General features: G+C 48.9%; 1 protein-coding gene across 6 annotated transcripts in view; it reads left to right on the top strand.

Annotated features, from left to right (window-relative positions):
- Positions 1-15,424, top strand: part of ABL1 (ABL proto-oncogene 1, non-receptor tyrosine kinase) — a 139,937-nt gene that overhangs the window by 107,441 nt on the left and 17,072 nt on the right. For all 6 annotated transcript variants that reach the window (XM_081594773.1, XM_081594772.1, XM_081594774.1 and 3 more), the window contains exon 4: positions 6,938-7,210. In XM_081594773.1, the coding sequence (XP_081450899.1) occupies positions 6,938-7,210 (273 nt within the window). The remainder of the gene's footprint in view (positions 1-6,937; positions 7,211-15,424) is intronic.

The raw sequence follows: 15,424 nt of genomic DNA, 5'->3' as shown, positions 1-15,424 counted from the left end.
ATTATGTTCTCAGACTTGCAAAAACCTCTCTATCACTGACTGGTAAAGATGATACCTCATTATGTTTACTATACCTGTGCTTCCTAAATTCTTCTTTTCTTATACATTTGAAGTATACAAAATTTACATTTGTATTTAGGTATACTCTTTCATTGGTCTGTCTCTTCATATACCAATACCAGACTTTTTAATTGTACGACTTTAAGATATTTTAATATCTGATAGGGCTAGTCCTTTTTTTTTTGGCCACATCTCAGCAGCAAGCAGGGATCTTAGTTCCCTGACCAGGGATCAAACCTATGCCCCCTGCATTGGAAAGCAGAGTCTTAACCACTGGACCAACCAGGGAAGTGTCTAGTCCCCTTTTAATCTTGCTAGCTTTTTCATGACTATTCTCACACATTCGTTTGTACCATAGAGACGCACAGTGCGTGTCTTTTTTCAGTGTTCTCATCTGTTATTTTTCTGATCTTTTCTGTCACTGCCCGCGTCTTTACGCCAGCACCGGAGTCTATACAACAAACAGCATAGTCTGCCGTTGACGTTGACGGGTGACCAGAGTGCGGCCTCATCAGCATGCTTTGCAGGTCATTGTTCTCAGCCCAGCTGTGGAGCTAGGTCCTTCCATTCTGTGGGATACATTCCAGGGTGCTGGGCCCTTTGAAACCTTGCCTTCAGGCCGCAGGGGAGCCTTTTCAGTGAATTAGAACAGAGTGCACCACCCATGAGGGGGGTGATTTCCTGGAGCTGACAGCTTGCTTCCCATCTGTGCTATTTACCCAGGGCGAGCCATGCTGCACCGCAGTAATCAGGCGAGGTCTGTACTGAACAGGATAATGGTTTCTTTTCCCTGGAGTTGTTTAATCAGCATCCTTGGAACAGATGCAGGGCAGGCATGATCTAGTTTGACAACTCATTAGCTGGGGGTTGGTCTGAAATATTGTTAAAGCGGGGGAGAGAGCAAGGCCTGCGTGGATACATGATCTGCAGCATTTGAGAGTCATCTAACGAGGAAGCCCAGCTCCCTGTCTGGAAGCTGGTGTGTACCAGGTGGGTTCCTTTCATTCCAGGTAGTCCATGGGGAGCCGACCAGGCAGTGTCCACTGCTGGGCAGCTCATGAGTGTATCCTAGGCTTCTTGACCCCCCCTCCTCCACCCCACCCCCAGCAAAGACTCTCTGTTCAGCTGTCCCAGCACCTGGAGACGTCTCAGCCCACGGGGTCATCAGGTCACACTTGAGAGGACTTTGTTGGGTGGGGTCGTATTCCTGGAATGAGTGGAACAGCCTCAAAGTGGGGCGGGGGGTGGTATTACAGCGATGTGTGGGACAACATGGCTCGGCACTGAAAAACGCTGCTTGCATAGCAGAGCTTTGATGCAATCCTTTTTGGATTTTGAAGGGGAAAATTTAAAGTTTGGTGGGAGGAATAGGCCGGGGTTGAATAAGTTTAATTCTTATTTTCAAATTAGCTAATCTTTAGAAAACAACTGAATTTTTAGAAGATTCTTCTCTCAGGCCCCAAAGGATTTCTTTCTGCCTCCACCCTCTTGGCTCTGGTTTCAGCAGCCCTTGTGGCTGGTCAGTCAGCCTGGGGCCCAGAGCCCAGGACTCCGGGAGTTTCAGGCTAGCCTCTTGGAAGGCCATACCAAACAGCCATTGCTGTTTCCTGGGTGTCCTGCGAGGCTTAACAATCTCCAGATACCCTGGGATTTGATTTTCCTTCTTGATGCTTTCTTAAAGTTTGGAACCCTCTTGCCAACAGAATTAAAGCGGAATTAAAGGCTGTTGTTCCTCCTCCACCACCCACCCCTGTCATTCTCCCGTTGTTTGGTTATTTGTGTCTCTATCTTTCTTACTTGTGGGGTTGCCACTGCCAAGCCCCACAGTTCCTCACAGCCCTCGATAAGAGTCTTTCCTTCCTTCCTTCGATGAGCTGCCCAGTTGGTGTTTATTTTCATGGGTTGCTGAAGTCACAGATTTGGGGTTGACAGGAGCAGAATCTGGGCTTAGCTTTAGCAGAGGCAGCGTGACGGGGCACCACCTGTATAACCTCTTGTGTTGTTAAGACCTGCCCGCCCTGACACTGGCTCAGCAGGTGCAGGCACCTGGTGAAAAGCCTGCTGAATCGAGCTGACCTTCCCTTGTCCAGGAGACCAGGGGGAATTATTAGTAAGGACTGCCTTCCTGCTGGTGTTTGAGGAGCTTGGGAGCTGCCGGGCAGGTGTCACTTCCTAGTCTCACAGTCCTTAAATACCACGTCCAAGGTGAGACACCACGGTCTGAGGCAGCCAAAGGTTGCCCGAGTCCGCCGAGCCTGTGAGCGTGGCTGTCAGGAGGAGAGCTGTTCCTGGTGAGCATCTCTGACAGGCCCCATCTCTCGGGTCTCTGTGTGATTAGGAAAACGTGCAGCCCTGGCTGAGCACCCAGAATGTTTACGTAACTGGGCGCATAGCACGGTGACATGCCATTCATAATGCTCATTTCACTTTCTCCTGTGCACATGCCATGAATTCCTGACGAAGATTCCCCCAGTTCACTAAGCAACATGCTGCTCACAGACCAGCCCTAATCAGAAGGAGGCCCCCAGACTTGACTCTTAGAAGATGGCTATGCCGTACGTTGAAGGGAGAGCAGTGTCAATATTTAATAAGTATCGGGATGTAAATTTTATGTTGAAAAATGAACCGAGTCTCAGGGTCTGTAAATTTAATTATTGAGAAGGATAAAGTTTGCCCAGTCAGTGAAATCTCCCATCATTCTGAAATCTCTTAACAAAGGAGCCTGAGAGGGAATCAGCTGAGACCAAGAACAAATTCTGCATAAACTAGGGCTTAGGGGAGCCATTAGCATTCTGTGCGACTGAGTGAACTTGATCCTCGGGTTGGGTTGGGGAGCGCCGCTTTCAAGCTGACAGGGAGAAATCGGTAACGGGCCTTGCTCCCGGGCGACCTGCCCCGGGAGCCCAGCAGGCGGAACAGGCTCTTCTGCGTGCACAGATTTCCAGGCTGGGAGGGTCGCTCTGGTCCCAGGGGGGTGCCTCCTTGGAATGGCTTTTCCCTCCTCTCATCACTCCTTGGTAGGAAAAGTGCCCACCAGCTGAGCAGCCGGAGAGAAAAGGACTTCGGGGGGGGGGTCTGCAGCCTGTAGTGGGGCAGTCAGACTTTTCCAGAGAAGGACAGGGGTTAGGAGCTCTCTCCGCACCCCCCACTCCGTCGTCTTTGTGAACGGCAAGTGCACTGGGGTGCCATGTCGTCAGTGTGCAGACATTAAGCTAAGGGCAGGCTCAGCGGTGCCCTCCTGTGCCCCTCCCCCCCCCACTCCGCCCCGTTCAGAGGACCTGCAGGTGGCCCGTGGCCTCTCCCTAGAGCGGTTCATTCACGGCTCAGTCCTTAGTGCTCTGAGGTGTGAAGGTGGGGCCTCCTCACCCTGACTGGTCTTCCCACCCAGAGGTGTCCTCTCTCTGAGGGACAAGCTCCCTGGGGCTGCAGGATCGTTCTGCACGGTTCTTGGGGTTAAAATTTTATTTTAGTAGAATTGCTGCAAAAAGATTGCAAATTATAAACCTCTAAGCCAGAATCAGTCCTGAATATTCATTGGAAGGACTGATGCTGAAGCTGAAATTCCAATACTTTGGCCACCTGATGCTCAGAACTGACTCATTTGAAAAGACCCTGATGCTGGGAAAGATTGAAGGCGGGAGGAGAAGGGGACGACAGAGGATGAGATGGTTGGATGGCATCACCGACTCAATGGAGATGAGTTTGAGTAAACTCCAGTAGTTGGTGATGGATGGGGAAATCTGGCGTGTTACAGTTCGTGGGGTCACAAAGAGTTGGACTTGACTGAGCAACTGAACTGAAGCCAAAATTTTCCACTGGCTTGACTGATTTTTAAAAATTTGTCATCTTCCCAAGCAAAGAAAGAAAGATCTCTTATTAAGGATTCCTGTTTACCTCTTGAGAGCTATAGGTGGGATCAACTTGTACATTTGTTGTTATTTCCTTCCTTTAAACTGTTTTTACTATCTAAAATTACAGACATGCAGAAAGTAACAGTGTACTATTGCAAACAGCCAAGGCCGCAGCCCTGCCATAGGTGTTCTGGGCTTTCTCTTCCTGTGTCTTTTTTTTTTTTAAAGTAGGAAGTTAATACAGCTACAGCTGACTGATCCTGTTCCTTCTGTCCCTCTTGCCTCAGGCATCACCACTGTCCCAAATCTGTATTCCTCCTTCTCACATCTTTGCAGTTTGGGCAAGGCTTACGAACACCTAGTCGTGATTTTTAAAGATCCATTCCACTTTGAGTGATTGTCAGCTGCCCTTAGTGAGCCAGCAGAGTCACTTGTGTGCCTAGAACCCAAGTGTTCTCTGTGAATTTTAATGTGAATTGGTTTTGGTAAGGAAATACCCCTCACCTCATCATTGAACCAAAAAGAAGGAAGAAAGATAGCTGTCCTGTCCTCATGCTGCTCTCTGCCAGCCTCTGCCTTTGCCTTCCTCCCTTTTGCATGTTCAGGCAAAGATGCCACATGGAGGGGTTGCCTGCGTGGGCACTCACCTGCTGTCAGTCTCAATTCGAGACTGACGTGTATTTGTGTCTCTATCCCTTCTCCTTACTTCCCTGTGCTGGAGGGGGCTGTGTGGCCTCTGCAGCCCTCCATGCCCCCGCTCTGTTCTGAGAGAGAGCTGGCAGGGCATCCCACATGGGCGTGCCGTGGGCATTTGCAAGCCTTGGCCTCTGATGCTTCCTACTCAGCCCAAATCGAGGGAATAGGAACGAGAAGGAGATTTTTGTTTTATTTAGTGATTTTCACCTTTGATCACTGTTGGTGCTGTTCAGTTGTTAAGTCATGTCCAACTCTTTTGCAACCCCATGGGCTGTAGTCCGCCAGACTCCTCTGTCCATAGGATTCTCCAGGCAAGAAATACTGGAGTGGGTTGCCATTTCCTTCTCCAGGGGATCTTCCTGACCCAGGGATCAAACCCACATCTCCTTCATTGACAGGTGGATTCTTCACCACTGAGCCATCAGTTCAGTTCAGTCGCTCAGTCGTGTCCGACTCTCTGCGACCCCATGAATTGTAGCACGCCAGGCCTCTCTGTCCATCACCAACTCCCGGAGTCTACCGAAACCCATGTTCATCGAGTCGGTGATGCCATCCAACCATCTCATCCTCTGTCGTCCCCTTCTCCTCCCACCCCCAATCCTACCCAGCATTAGGGTCTTCTCCAATGAGTCAGCCCTTCGCATGAGGTGGCCAAAGTATTGGAGTTTCAGCTTCAACATCAGACCTTCCAATGAACACCCGGGATTGATCTCTTTTAGGATGGATTGATTGGATCTCCTTGCAGTCTAAGGGACTCTCGAGTCTTCTCCAACATCATAGTTCAAAAGCATCAATTCTGCGGCGCTCAGCTTTCTTCACCGTCCAACTCTCACATCCATACATGACCACTGGAAAAACCATAGCCTTGACCAGACGGACTTTTGTTGGCAAAGTAATGTCTCTGCATTTAAATATGCTATCTAGGTTGGCCATAACCTTCCTTCCAAGGAGTAAGCGTCTTTTAATTTCATGGCTGCAGTCACCATCAGCAGTGATTCTGGAGCCCAAAAAAATAAAGTCTGACACTGTTTCCACTGTTTCCCCATCTATTTCCCATGGAGTGATGGGACCAGATGCCATGATCTTAGTTTTCTGAACGTTGAGCTTTAAGCCAACTTTTTCACTCTCCTCCTTCACCTTCATCAAGAGGCTCTTTAGTTCTTCTTCACTCTCTGCCATAAGGGTGGTATCATCCGCATATCTGAGGTTATTGATATTTCTCCCGGCAATCTTGATTCCAGCTTGTGTTTCTTCCAGCCCAGCGTTTCTCATGATGTACTCTGCATATAAGTTAAATAAGCAGGGTGACAATATACAGCCTTGACGTACTCCTTTTCCTGTTTGGAACCAGTCTGTTGTTCCATGTCCAGTTCTAACTGTTGCTTCCTGACCTGCATACAGGTTTCTCAAGAGACAGATCAGATGGTCTGGTATTCCCATCTCTTTCAGAATTTTCCACAGTTTATTGTGATCCACACAGTCAAAGGCTTTGGCATAGTCAATAAAGCAGAAATAGATGTTTCTCTGGAACTCTCTTGCTTTTTCGATGATCCAGCGGATATTGGCAATTTGATCTCTGGTTCCTCTGCCTTTTCTAAAACCAGCTTGAACATCTGGAAGTTCACGGTTCACGTATTGCTGAAGCCTGGCTTCAGACGGATGGGTCATGATGGAGAGGTCTGACAGATTGTGGTCCACTGGAGAAGGGCATGGCAAACCACTTCAGATCACTGTTTAGTTCTAGATATTTATGTAATTATAAGTTTTTGGGTAGTAAACATAATTATTATTATTTATTTTCTTTTCCAATCAGCAAATACTAAGTTCTCCTCTTTATTAATTTAATCACCAACATTTATTGAGGACCAGTTACGTGCTTGTATCTTGTTCTGGATGCTGGGGACACAGGATAAAAGCAGACAGCCGAAGGGCTCTATTCTCATGAGACTGGCCTTCTGGTAGGTGGAGACGGACAGTAACCAAGCAGGCAGACAGGGACTCATCAGCCTGAGGTAAGCACGGTGCAGAGAAGTAAGACAGGTGATGAGCTGATGGTGCTGAGCCGTGGCTTCGCGTTGGCCAGTCAGGGAATACTTCACGGACGTAGCCAGCATGCTCAGGCTGGTTACAGAGAACCAGACATGTGGCAGTCAGGCAGGTGGAGGATTCCCCAGAGAAGCCCAGCGTGAGTGGTTTTCTCCACCTGGGGTCCTGCGTGGAGAGCGGTTCCTCTGAGGGGCTGCTGCGTTAAGGCTCAGCAGACAGAGCTGGCCTGCTGAGGCGCCGGGGTCTGTCTGCTCACTGGCTGAAGGCTGTCCCTGTCTCCTCAGCTCTACGTCTCCTCAGAGAGCCGCTTCAACACGTTGGCCGAGCTGGTCCATCACCACTCCACTGTGGCTGACGGGCTCATCACCACTCTCCACTACCCGGCCCCCAAGCGCAACAAGCCCACCGTCTATGGCGTGTCCCCCAACTACGACAAGTGGGAGATGGAGCGCACAGACATCACCATGAAGCACAAGCTGGGGGGCGGCCAGTACGGGGAGGTGTACGAAGGCGTGTGGAAGAAGTACAGCCTGACGGTGGCCGTGAAGACCCTGAAGGTAAGCCCGGGGCCCGCCTGGCGGGCCATCCAGCAAGACCAGGCGCTCGCGGGCCTCACTTCCCGGAGGCCTGCTCACTGGAGCACAGCCACGCACCCTCTGTCGCCTGCCTGCACACCCAGCCCGAGGGCCTGACTCTCCGGCACACGCCGTCTGGGTTTCTGTGAGCAGGTTGACTCATTCTCTTATTCTCCACGTGTTTCCACATATGCTGAGAGCTGAGAAGTGCTGTGGGGTTTTTTTTTTTTTTTGGTGTAAAATGATTAGTCATTTGAAGGAGTTTTTTTCATTCTATGGCAAGGGTGTTTTAAAGCTGTGGGTTTCCGTTCAGTTTGTATGGCGTTTGAATCACTTCCTATTGAGGTAAGGGGGCGGGGGTGGGTGGGCAGGGAATCTCTTGAGTTTTGTAGGAGACAAAACCAAATCTGTGGATTTTTTTTGATAGATGTGAGAGCAGATGCACTAGGTGTTTCTAGTAGGTTCCAGTTCTCTATATCATGTGTCCAGACTCCTGGAAATACGAGTGTGGGGCTGCCCCCAGCAGGAGGCATTAAGAAAACATGGGGGCTTCTTACTAACTCAGATACTATCTGTTCTGTACCTTTAACTGTGACTTTCCCTTTCCGTCAATGCCTAGTGTTTTTAGTTTCCAGGTGGCTCTTAGGATGCCCAGGGAGGGAAGTTTTAATTTGCAGGCCTCTACCTCCTCAAAAATGTGACCCACAGTTTTAGCTGTGGCGAGAGTGTCCCCTAGTGTTGATCTGTGTGGTTTTCACTTGTTGTAGATAAACTCCCGATTCCATTGAGCTGTGCCCAGAGATGGGAGAGAGAGCGCCCCGTTTTGCAGCCGTTGGCAGAGAAGCAAAACTGAAACACCCGCCCTTGGGGAGAACGAACCCGAGTGTGCGTGCTTCTCCAAGGTCGTTCGGGTGCTTGCGGCCAGAACACCTGCCCTTTCGGGACCCAATTAATCCCTGAAGCCCTCGCTCAAAGGCCCGACAAAATAGAAGTTGGGGTTTCTGGTTGATGCGAAATGACACTTCAGAGAAAAGATCACATTCTTTAGTCCCAGAGACCAAAGGTGGCTTCCTGGCCTTCATACTGATCTCGTCCCCTTAGCTTGGTCCTCGGGTGCAGGATTGATCTGCCTGGGGGCCGGGGTGGCATGGATGTTTTGAGGACTCCTGTATATTTTCCAGATAGTGAAGAATTTGCTAAATGCTTATCACATTTAAAAAATCCTCTCATTTGCCAGACCCTGAGCTTAACACTGGGATTGTGAAAAAGTAATTGGACAGAGTTCTTTGCCTCAGGCTAAGTCTAGGTAGTTAGAGTTATCTAGTTGGAAGTAGGTAGTTTGAAAACCGCAGTTGTTAGTCACAGTTGTGTCCACTCTTTGCGACCCCATGGACCATAGCCCACCAGGCTTCTCTGTCCATGCAATTCTCTAGGCAGGAATACTTGAGTTGGCAGCCATTCTCATCTCCAGGGATCTTCTCGACCCAGGGCTCGAACTCAGGTCTCTTGCACTGCAGGCAGACTCTTTACCGTTGAGCCACCAGGGAAGCCCTGCTAGGTGTCTAGTTAGGAGAAATGGGTCAGTGTGCCAGTCACTGCAGCGTGTGTGACGGAAGCTGCGATTGGTGTGACGGAAGCTGCTGCGGAAGCTGCGATCGCGACAGGAGCTCAGAGCTGTAGCGCCCTGAGCCAGCCACAGCGGAGGAAGAGGGTGAGCGAGGGGACGGAGCTGGGAGAGGGAGGTAGGGGACAGAGCGGACTTGGCGCGTCTCAGAGGCCTCAAGCCCGCCTGAGGAGCTGGGGTGCTGTCCCGGAGGCAGTGGGGCACCCTGAAGGGTTTGATGCATAGGAAGAAGGTGATCAGATTCACCGCTCCTGGGACAGCTCTGTCGACGGGTTTCGATGAGCTCAACGGAGGCTGGGTGATGGCAGAGATACGTGTGCTCCCACGTCCCCATGTGGCCATAGCCACAGACCAGGCCCCGGGAGACAGGGCCTCGGCCTGCTTGCAGAACTGGTCAAGGGCCAGGCGCTACCCACACGCTCGCTGGGATTTGCCAAAGCCAAACTAGAGGAAAAGCACAAATAGACGGCCGTCTGGGAGAGGCCTGTTTGAAAACTTGAGAAGGAGGTAGAGGTTGCACTTGGGGAAACCGTAGCCCACTAGCTGTGCCATGCCGTTGTTTTCTGAGTGACTGAAGAAGATGCTTCTAGAGGAGAGGCTCCCTGGAGCTCAGGGGGGTTTTTATCCTACTGGTATATCACAATTATCTGGAAGTGGGTGCTTTCCAGAACGTACTTCTCTAATGATGTGTTATTAAGCTTTTTATACTTTTAATGATTTTCCCTAAGAGCCTTATTAACTTATGATCCCGCAGTTCATGAAAAAAAAATTACAGAATATAGTTGCATAGATTTCTGTGAATAGTCAAGTCATTCCAAGTGGCAGCTAATTAGGGAAGGGGGAGTGTGTTATTGTCTAGAGGTGGATTAACCCAATAATAAGGTACTGAGCAACAGCTAAATAAATTATCCCTCCTTCTAGCCCACCCTGCTCAGAAAGCATGTGTGCAATATGTTTCCCACTTATCAAATAAGCCTGGTGTCAGCAGTTGAGGCATCCATCTCCACTACAGATGTGGAGAGTTTGTGTGGCTCTAAGTGGCAGTGGTGGCTGTCATTCACTGATTCTCCCGACATGCCTAGCAGAGTCTGAATGCTTCATGCTCTGCATAGAGCATCTCATTTAATCCCTCCAACCTGAAGAGAAGGCTGCTGATTGCCACTACCATTTCAGAGTTGAGAGACTTGAAGCAGAGGGAGGTTCATTAACTGGCCTGGCATCAGTTGCATGGCTGGCAGTGACAGAGGCAGGGCGTGAACCCAGACATCCTGCTACAAAGCCCAGGTCTTTCTTAAAATTGTTACACAGCATCTGATTCCTCGTACACCATGAAGAATACACACAAACTACAGTTATGCACCTTAAAAATTACCTTTCCCCAGCCTCCCATTCACCTTCCCCACAGGCTGTGATCTGCTTTTCTCTTGAAGATGCCTTGGGAAGTCCTTGTGTTCTAGCCCAAGCTTTTGTCCAGTTAACCCGTTCTTACAGCCTTACTGTTTGGTATCGCAAGGCCTTCTGCAGACAGAGCCAGACCCTCCTTACCCAGCAGGGGAGCAAGGCCCTGCTTTTAACCACCACTCTGTATTGATCCTCCAGGCAGCACTGGTCTCTTCCCTTCAGGGCCAAAGGAAGACCGGAAGAGAGAAGGGACACTAGGTTGACCCCTATGGTGGGAAACTGGAATTACGGCAAAGGCCTCCTGATGGGGAACGTTTAGTTTGCATTTTGACAGTCTTCAGTCTTGAGCTGTCTAGTAAAAGTGTGTTTGTACATCAGTCATCTTTGTATAAAACAGCTGTGTAAGTAATACAATTTGGAAAAGTCTGCCATTGATCTAATTGTGTTAATAACTAACTCATAAGCTAGCCGACAAATATACTATTAAAAGAGCGGAAAATAACACTGTTGAAAAAAGTTGAAACTCAGCACCGTACTCAGTTCTTTACCTATTTTTCCAGTAGGTAATATATATACATAGTTTCCTCCACCCTTGATTTTCATGTCCTTCCAGAAATAGTCCACACGTGTGTTATCTTTTTTAACCATATGGTAGCCTGCTATAGACACTGCTCTGTACCTTCTGTTAATATATCTTGGCAGTTCCTCCTTGACAGTATTCGGAAGGTGGCCTTGTTTTTGGTAGATATTTTAGTATCTTACCAGCCTTCTGTAGACATGCGTCTTCTCTCCACTACTTTGCTATTACACGCAGTGCACAGGGACTCGCCGTGTTTGCACATGTGGGAGACTGAGCTGGTTGGTTAGCTCCTCAGAGCAGGAACTGCTGGATCCAAGTGCTCATACCAGTGTGCACGCCAGCACCCGTGTGGAGGAAGTGCCCGTTTCCCCACCTGCACCAACACAGTATGTGTTTGGTTTGAGTTTTAGATTTGTTACTACCCACCCTACCCCCAGGAAGTTGGTCTTACTGGAGAGCTCCAATCATGAGCAGAGAGGGGAAGGCCCCAGGACACCAGGAACCCCGGCCAGTCTACGCGGTTGCTCTGGCTTCGTGGAGCCATGTGCTGTGGAGAGGGGCTGCTGCCCTGTCGCGTGGGTTCTCTCTGTCCGTGGAGCTCAACACGGCTGCAGTATTGGACACCAGAGTCTGGGGTTCCTCTCTGAGATCGTCCCTTATGGACTTTTCACTTGCGCTTTAAGCCCCCAACCTGATTTGTGAACCAGCTGCCTTCCTCACTCGAGCTCAGAACCTCCTCCGTCTCCCATACGTGTTGATCCTGGTTGAGCTGATGGTGCAGGGTGGCACTTCAGTATGCTTGTAACCGCGCTCCTCTGACGTTGGGTAAACATGAAATGTGGAAACTGATCTACCTTAGACATGAGCCCAGCTCTGCCAAGAGGGAGGTCTGGAGAGGACTGAGAGCTGGGCTGGACTTAAACATGGTGTTCTTGCCTGTGCCATGGGATTCCTACTCTTGGGGACGAGGCCAGCGAGCAAAAAGGATGAATCTACCTGTGATGTGTTGAGTCTGAGAGAATGTGAAAAAGACCCAAAAACCAGTGTTAAGTAAAGAACCAGCCTGTCTTCCATACAAGCAATATGTTGAGCCTGCTGCTCAGGAATAGGGATCAGCTGTCTTAATAGCAGTGAGAGTGAATCCCCCAGAGTGGTGATGACGGGTTCTGAGCACTGCCCTTGGCACTTTCTGTGCACGAACCAGATAGCGCTCTTCTTTCTGTTCGGTAGGCAAGAGAACAGTCCAGTGATGCTATTATCTGTCATGTAGGTGACTTACCGTGGTGACACAGCAGCAGAGCTTGGTAGGGATAACTCACGAGCATCCTCTTAACCACTGGGCCAGCCACAGCTTTCATCTGCATCCAGTCAGGCCTCTCTCCTTGACAGACAGGACTGAAATACACAGCCTTTACTCACAGTCTGGCCTTCGCCCTAATCATTCAGAATTCCTTTTATTTTACTATGTAAATGGAAGAATCCTCTTCAGAAAGATAATGGAGGTTTTTTAAATGAAAGGGCTATAACAGGATAGCATCAGGGATATTTCCAGTTTAACACAGCTACCATTGTAGGATGCTATTAGTAGTTTAAGTTAAAAATTGAACCAGGTCTGCTTCCAGCAGGGGGAGACAAGTTCACACAAGATTGTCCTGAAAGACAAAAAACAAGGAGTTATTTATACTGTCCACATGCCATGTGTGTGAGTGAGTGAGTGAATGAATGGAGAGAGAGAAGGATGCCTTCGAAAGCCGCAGTGTTCCTTTGCACATCCACGCCCCTCAAGACCTGGAACATGGTTCTTGTAGAAGAGTCAGTAGCTGTAAGAGCAGTGTTATACTTCAGAAATGATCTCACTCTGCGTGGTTCGTTATGGGGGCCTTTAAGCCCACAAGGCTTCATTTGAGGGCTGCTTTTTGAACATACTGTTGGCTGAGCAAGAGTCTTACAGGCCCTGGTCCTTCCCGTGAGTGGCATTGAATTCTGTGGTTCCGGCAGGCACTTGCTCTCCAGCCATCAATAGTAGCGTGTCACCCTGGTAGATCAGAGCCCACTGTGCCAGAGACAGTGTGGTCCTGCAATACGGGAGACCTGGGTTCGATCCCTGGGTTGGGAAGATCCCCTGGAGAAGGGAAAGGCCACCCACTCCAGTATCCTGATCTGCAGAATTCCACGGACTGTGTAGTCCATGGGGTTGCAAAGAGTCAGATACAACTGAGCGACTTTTACTTTCACCCTGGTAGATCAGAGCCCACCACGCCAGAGACAGCGTGGTCTGCTCAGCGTGCTCAGGAGCAGAGAGGACTTGAAGAATTAAACAGCCAGGGAGGCGGTGGCAGGGGTGTGTTCTTCCCCCCCCCCCACCCCCCACCCCTGCAGCTTGACACAGAGACCACCCAGGGTGTTTAACTGACCTTAGAACATCTCACCTTTTTTTTTTTTTTAAGCAATTTTATTTGTCTCTTTTTGGCTTTGCTGGGTCTTTGTTGCTGCAAGGCTTTTCCCTAGCTGTAGTGAGTGGGGGCCACTCTCTTAATTGCGGTCTGTGGGCTTCTCATTGCAGCGGCTTTTCTTTTTGCAGAGCACGGACTCTAGAGGGCGCAGGTTTCAGTAGTCGCAGCAGGTGGGCTCAGTAGTTGCTTAAAAAAATCTGCAAACAATAAACACTGGAGAGAGTGTGGAGCAAAGAGAACCTTCTTGCTCTGTTGGTGGGAATGTAAATTGATACAGCCAGGATGGAGAACAGTATGGAGATTTCTTTAACAACTAGGAATTAGTTGTGACCCGTGGGCTTAGTTTCTCTGCAGGGCATGTGGAATCTTCCCAGACCAGGGATGGAACTCAGGTCTCTCGCATTGTTTGGTAGATTCTTTTCTTTTTTTAATTTGTCTAATTTTAATTGGAGGATAATTGCTTTACAGTGTTGTATTGGTTTCTGCCACACAGCAACATGAATCTGCCATAAGTATACGAATGCTTCCTCCCTCTTGAACCTGCCTCCCACCTCCCAGCACATCCCACCCCTCTAGGTTATCACAGAGCACCAGTTGAGCTCCCTGTGTCATACAGCAAATTCCCACTGACTCTTTTACGTATGGTAATGTATATATTTCTATCTCAGTTTGTCCCATCCTCTCCTTTCCCCACTGTGTCCACGAATCTGTTGTCTATGTGTCTCTATTACTGCCCTACAAATAGGTTCATCAATACCGTTTTTCTAGATTTCATATGTATGAGTTAATATATGATATTAGTTTTTCTTTTTAATATTTGTTTATTTATGGCTGTGTTGGGTCCCAGTTGCAGCACTCTGGCTTCTGTCTGGTTGTGGACGTGACACACTAGCTGCTCTGCAGCATATGGGATCTTAGTTCCCAGACCAGGGATCGAACCCACAGCCCCTGAATTGGAAGGTGGATTCTTAACCACTGGACCATCAGGGACATCCCTGATATTAGTTTTTCTATTTCTGACTTACTTCACTCTATGTAACAGACTCTAGTTTCATCCACCTCACTGGAACTGACTCAAATTGGTTCCCTTTTATGGGTGTGTATCATTCCCTCGTAAATACGTGCCACAACTTCTTTATCCATTCATCTGTCGAAGGACATCTAGGTTGCTTCCATGTCCTGGCTATTGTAAATAGTGCTGCAGTGAACATTGGGGTACATATGTCTTTTAAAATAGTTTTCGCAGGGTATGTGCCCAGTAGTGGGATTGCCGGGTCATACGGTAGTTTTTTAAGGAATCTCCATACTCTTCTCCATAGTGACTGTTATTAATTTACATTCCCACCAGCAGTGCAGGGAGGTTCCCTTTTCCCCACACCCTCACCAGCATTTGTTGTTAGTCGATTTTTTGATGATGGCCGTCATCTCATACAATGAGGTGATACCTCATTGTATTTTGGCTTGCATTTCTCTAATAATAAGCGATGTTGAGCATCTTTTTGTATTTATTAGTCATCTATATGTCTTCTTTAGAGAAATGTTTGTTTAGGTGTTCTGCCAGTTTTTTGATCGGGTTGTTTGTTTTTCTGATATTGAGCTGCTGCTAGGTGGATTCTTTACCACCGAGCTACCAGGGAAGCCCTCAGCATTTCTAAAGGGCAGTAAATTGTGTCTGCGTTTCAGTCCCACCAAGCCCTGAGCTGAATGATTCAGGGGCTGACACACATCCTCACTGGTCCTGCTTCGCTGGTAAACACGACTGACCAGAGCAGGAAAGTGCTCAATAGAGGGAGACCTGTCCCCTGGAGGTCATCCCCAGGTGCCAGGGTGGGAACTGGCAGCTACGGTGGGTAGGACACTTTAGCTCTTTGTTTCCCAGAGGGGCAGCAGGTACAGTGTAAAGAAAGCTCCACTTTTAAAGTACAGTTGATAAAGCTTTCTTCTTGGGGAATCTAGTTTTTAAGACGTGCTCTGCCCGTGTCCCCTGCAGTGTTGCTCTTCAGACAGACTCAGACTCCATGCTGAAACCTGGGAGCGTAGGGTCTCACTTCCCTTGTCGGCCTTTATAGCAACAGACGACGTCACATCTCGCCCACTGGCTTCTTCCTTTGGTGATCAGAAAAGAGGTCTCCCGGACA

This window comes from Giraffa tippelskirchi, chromosome 4 (genome assembly GCF_054371585.1).
Source record: "Giraffa tippelskirchi isolate mGirTip1 chromosome 4, T2T-mGirTip1v1.2.pri, whole genome shotgun sequence".
Classification (NCBI taxonomy): Eukaryota; Metazoa; Chordata; class Mammalia; order Artiodactyla; family Giraffidae; genus Giraffa; species Giraffa tippelskirchi.
The sequence above is the reverse complement of the archived record's forward strand: the minus strand, read 5'-3'. Positions and strand labels throughout refer to the sequence as shown.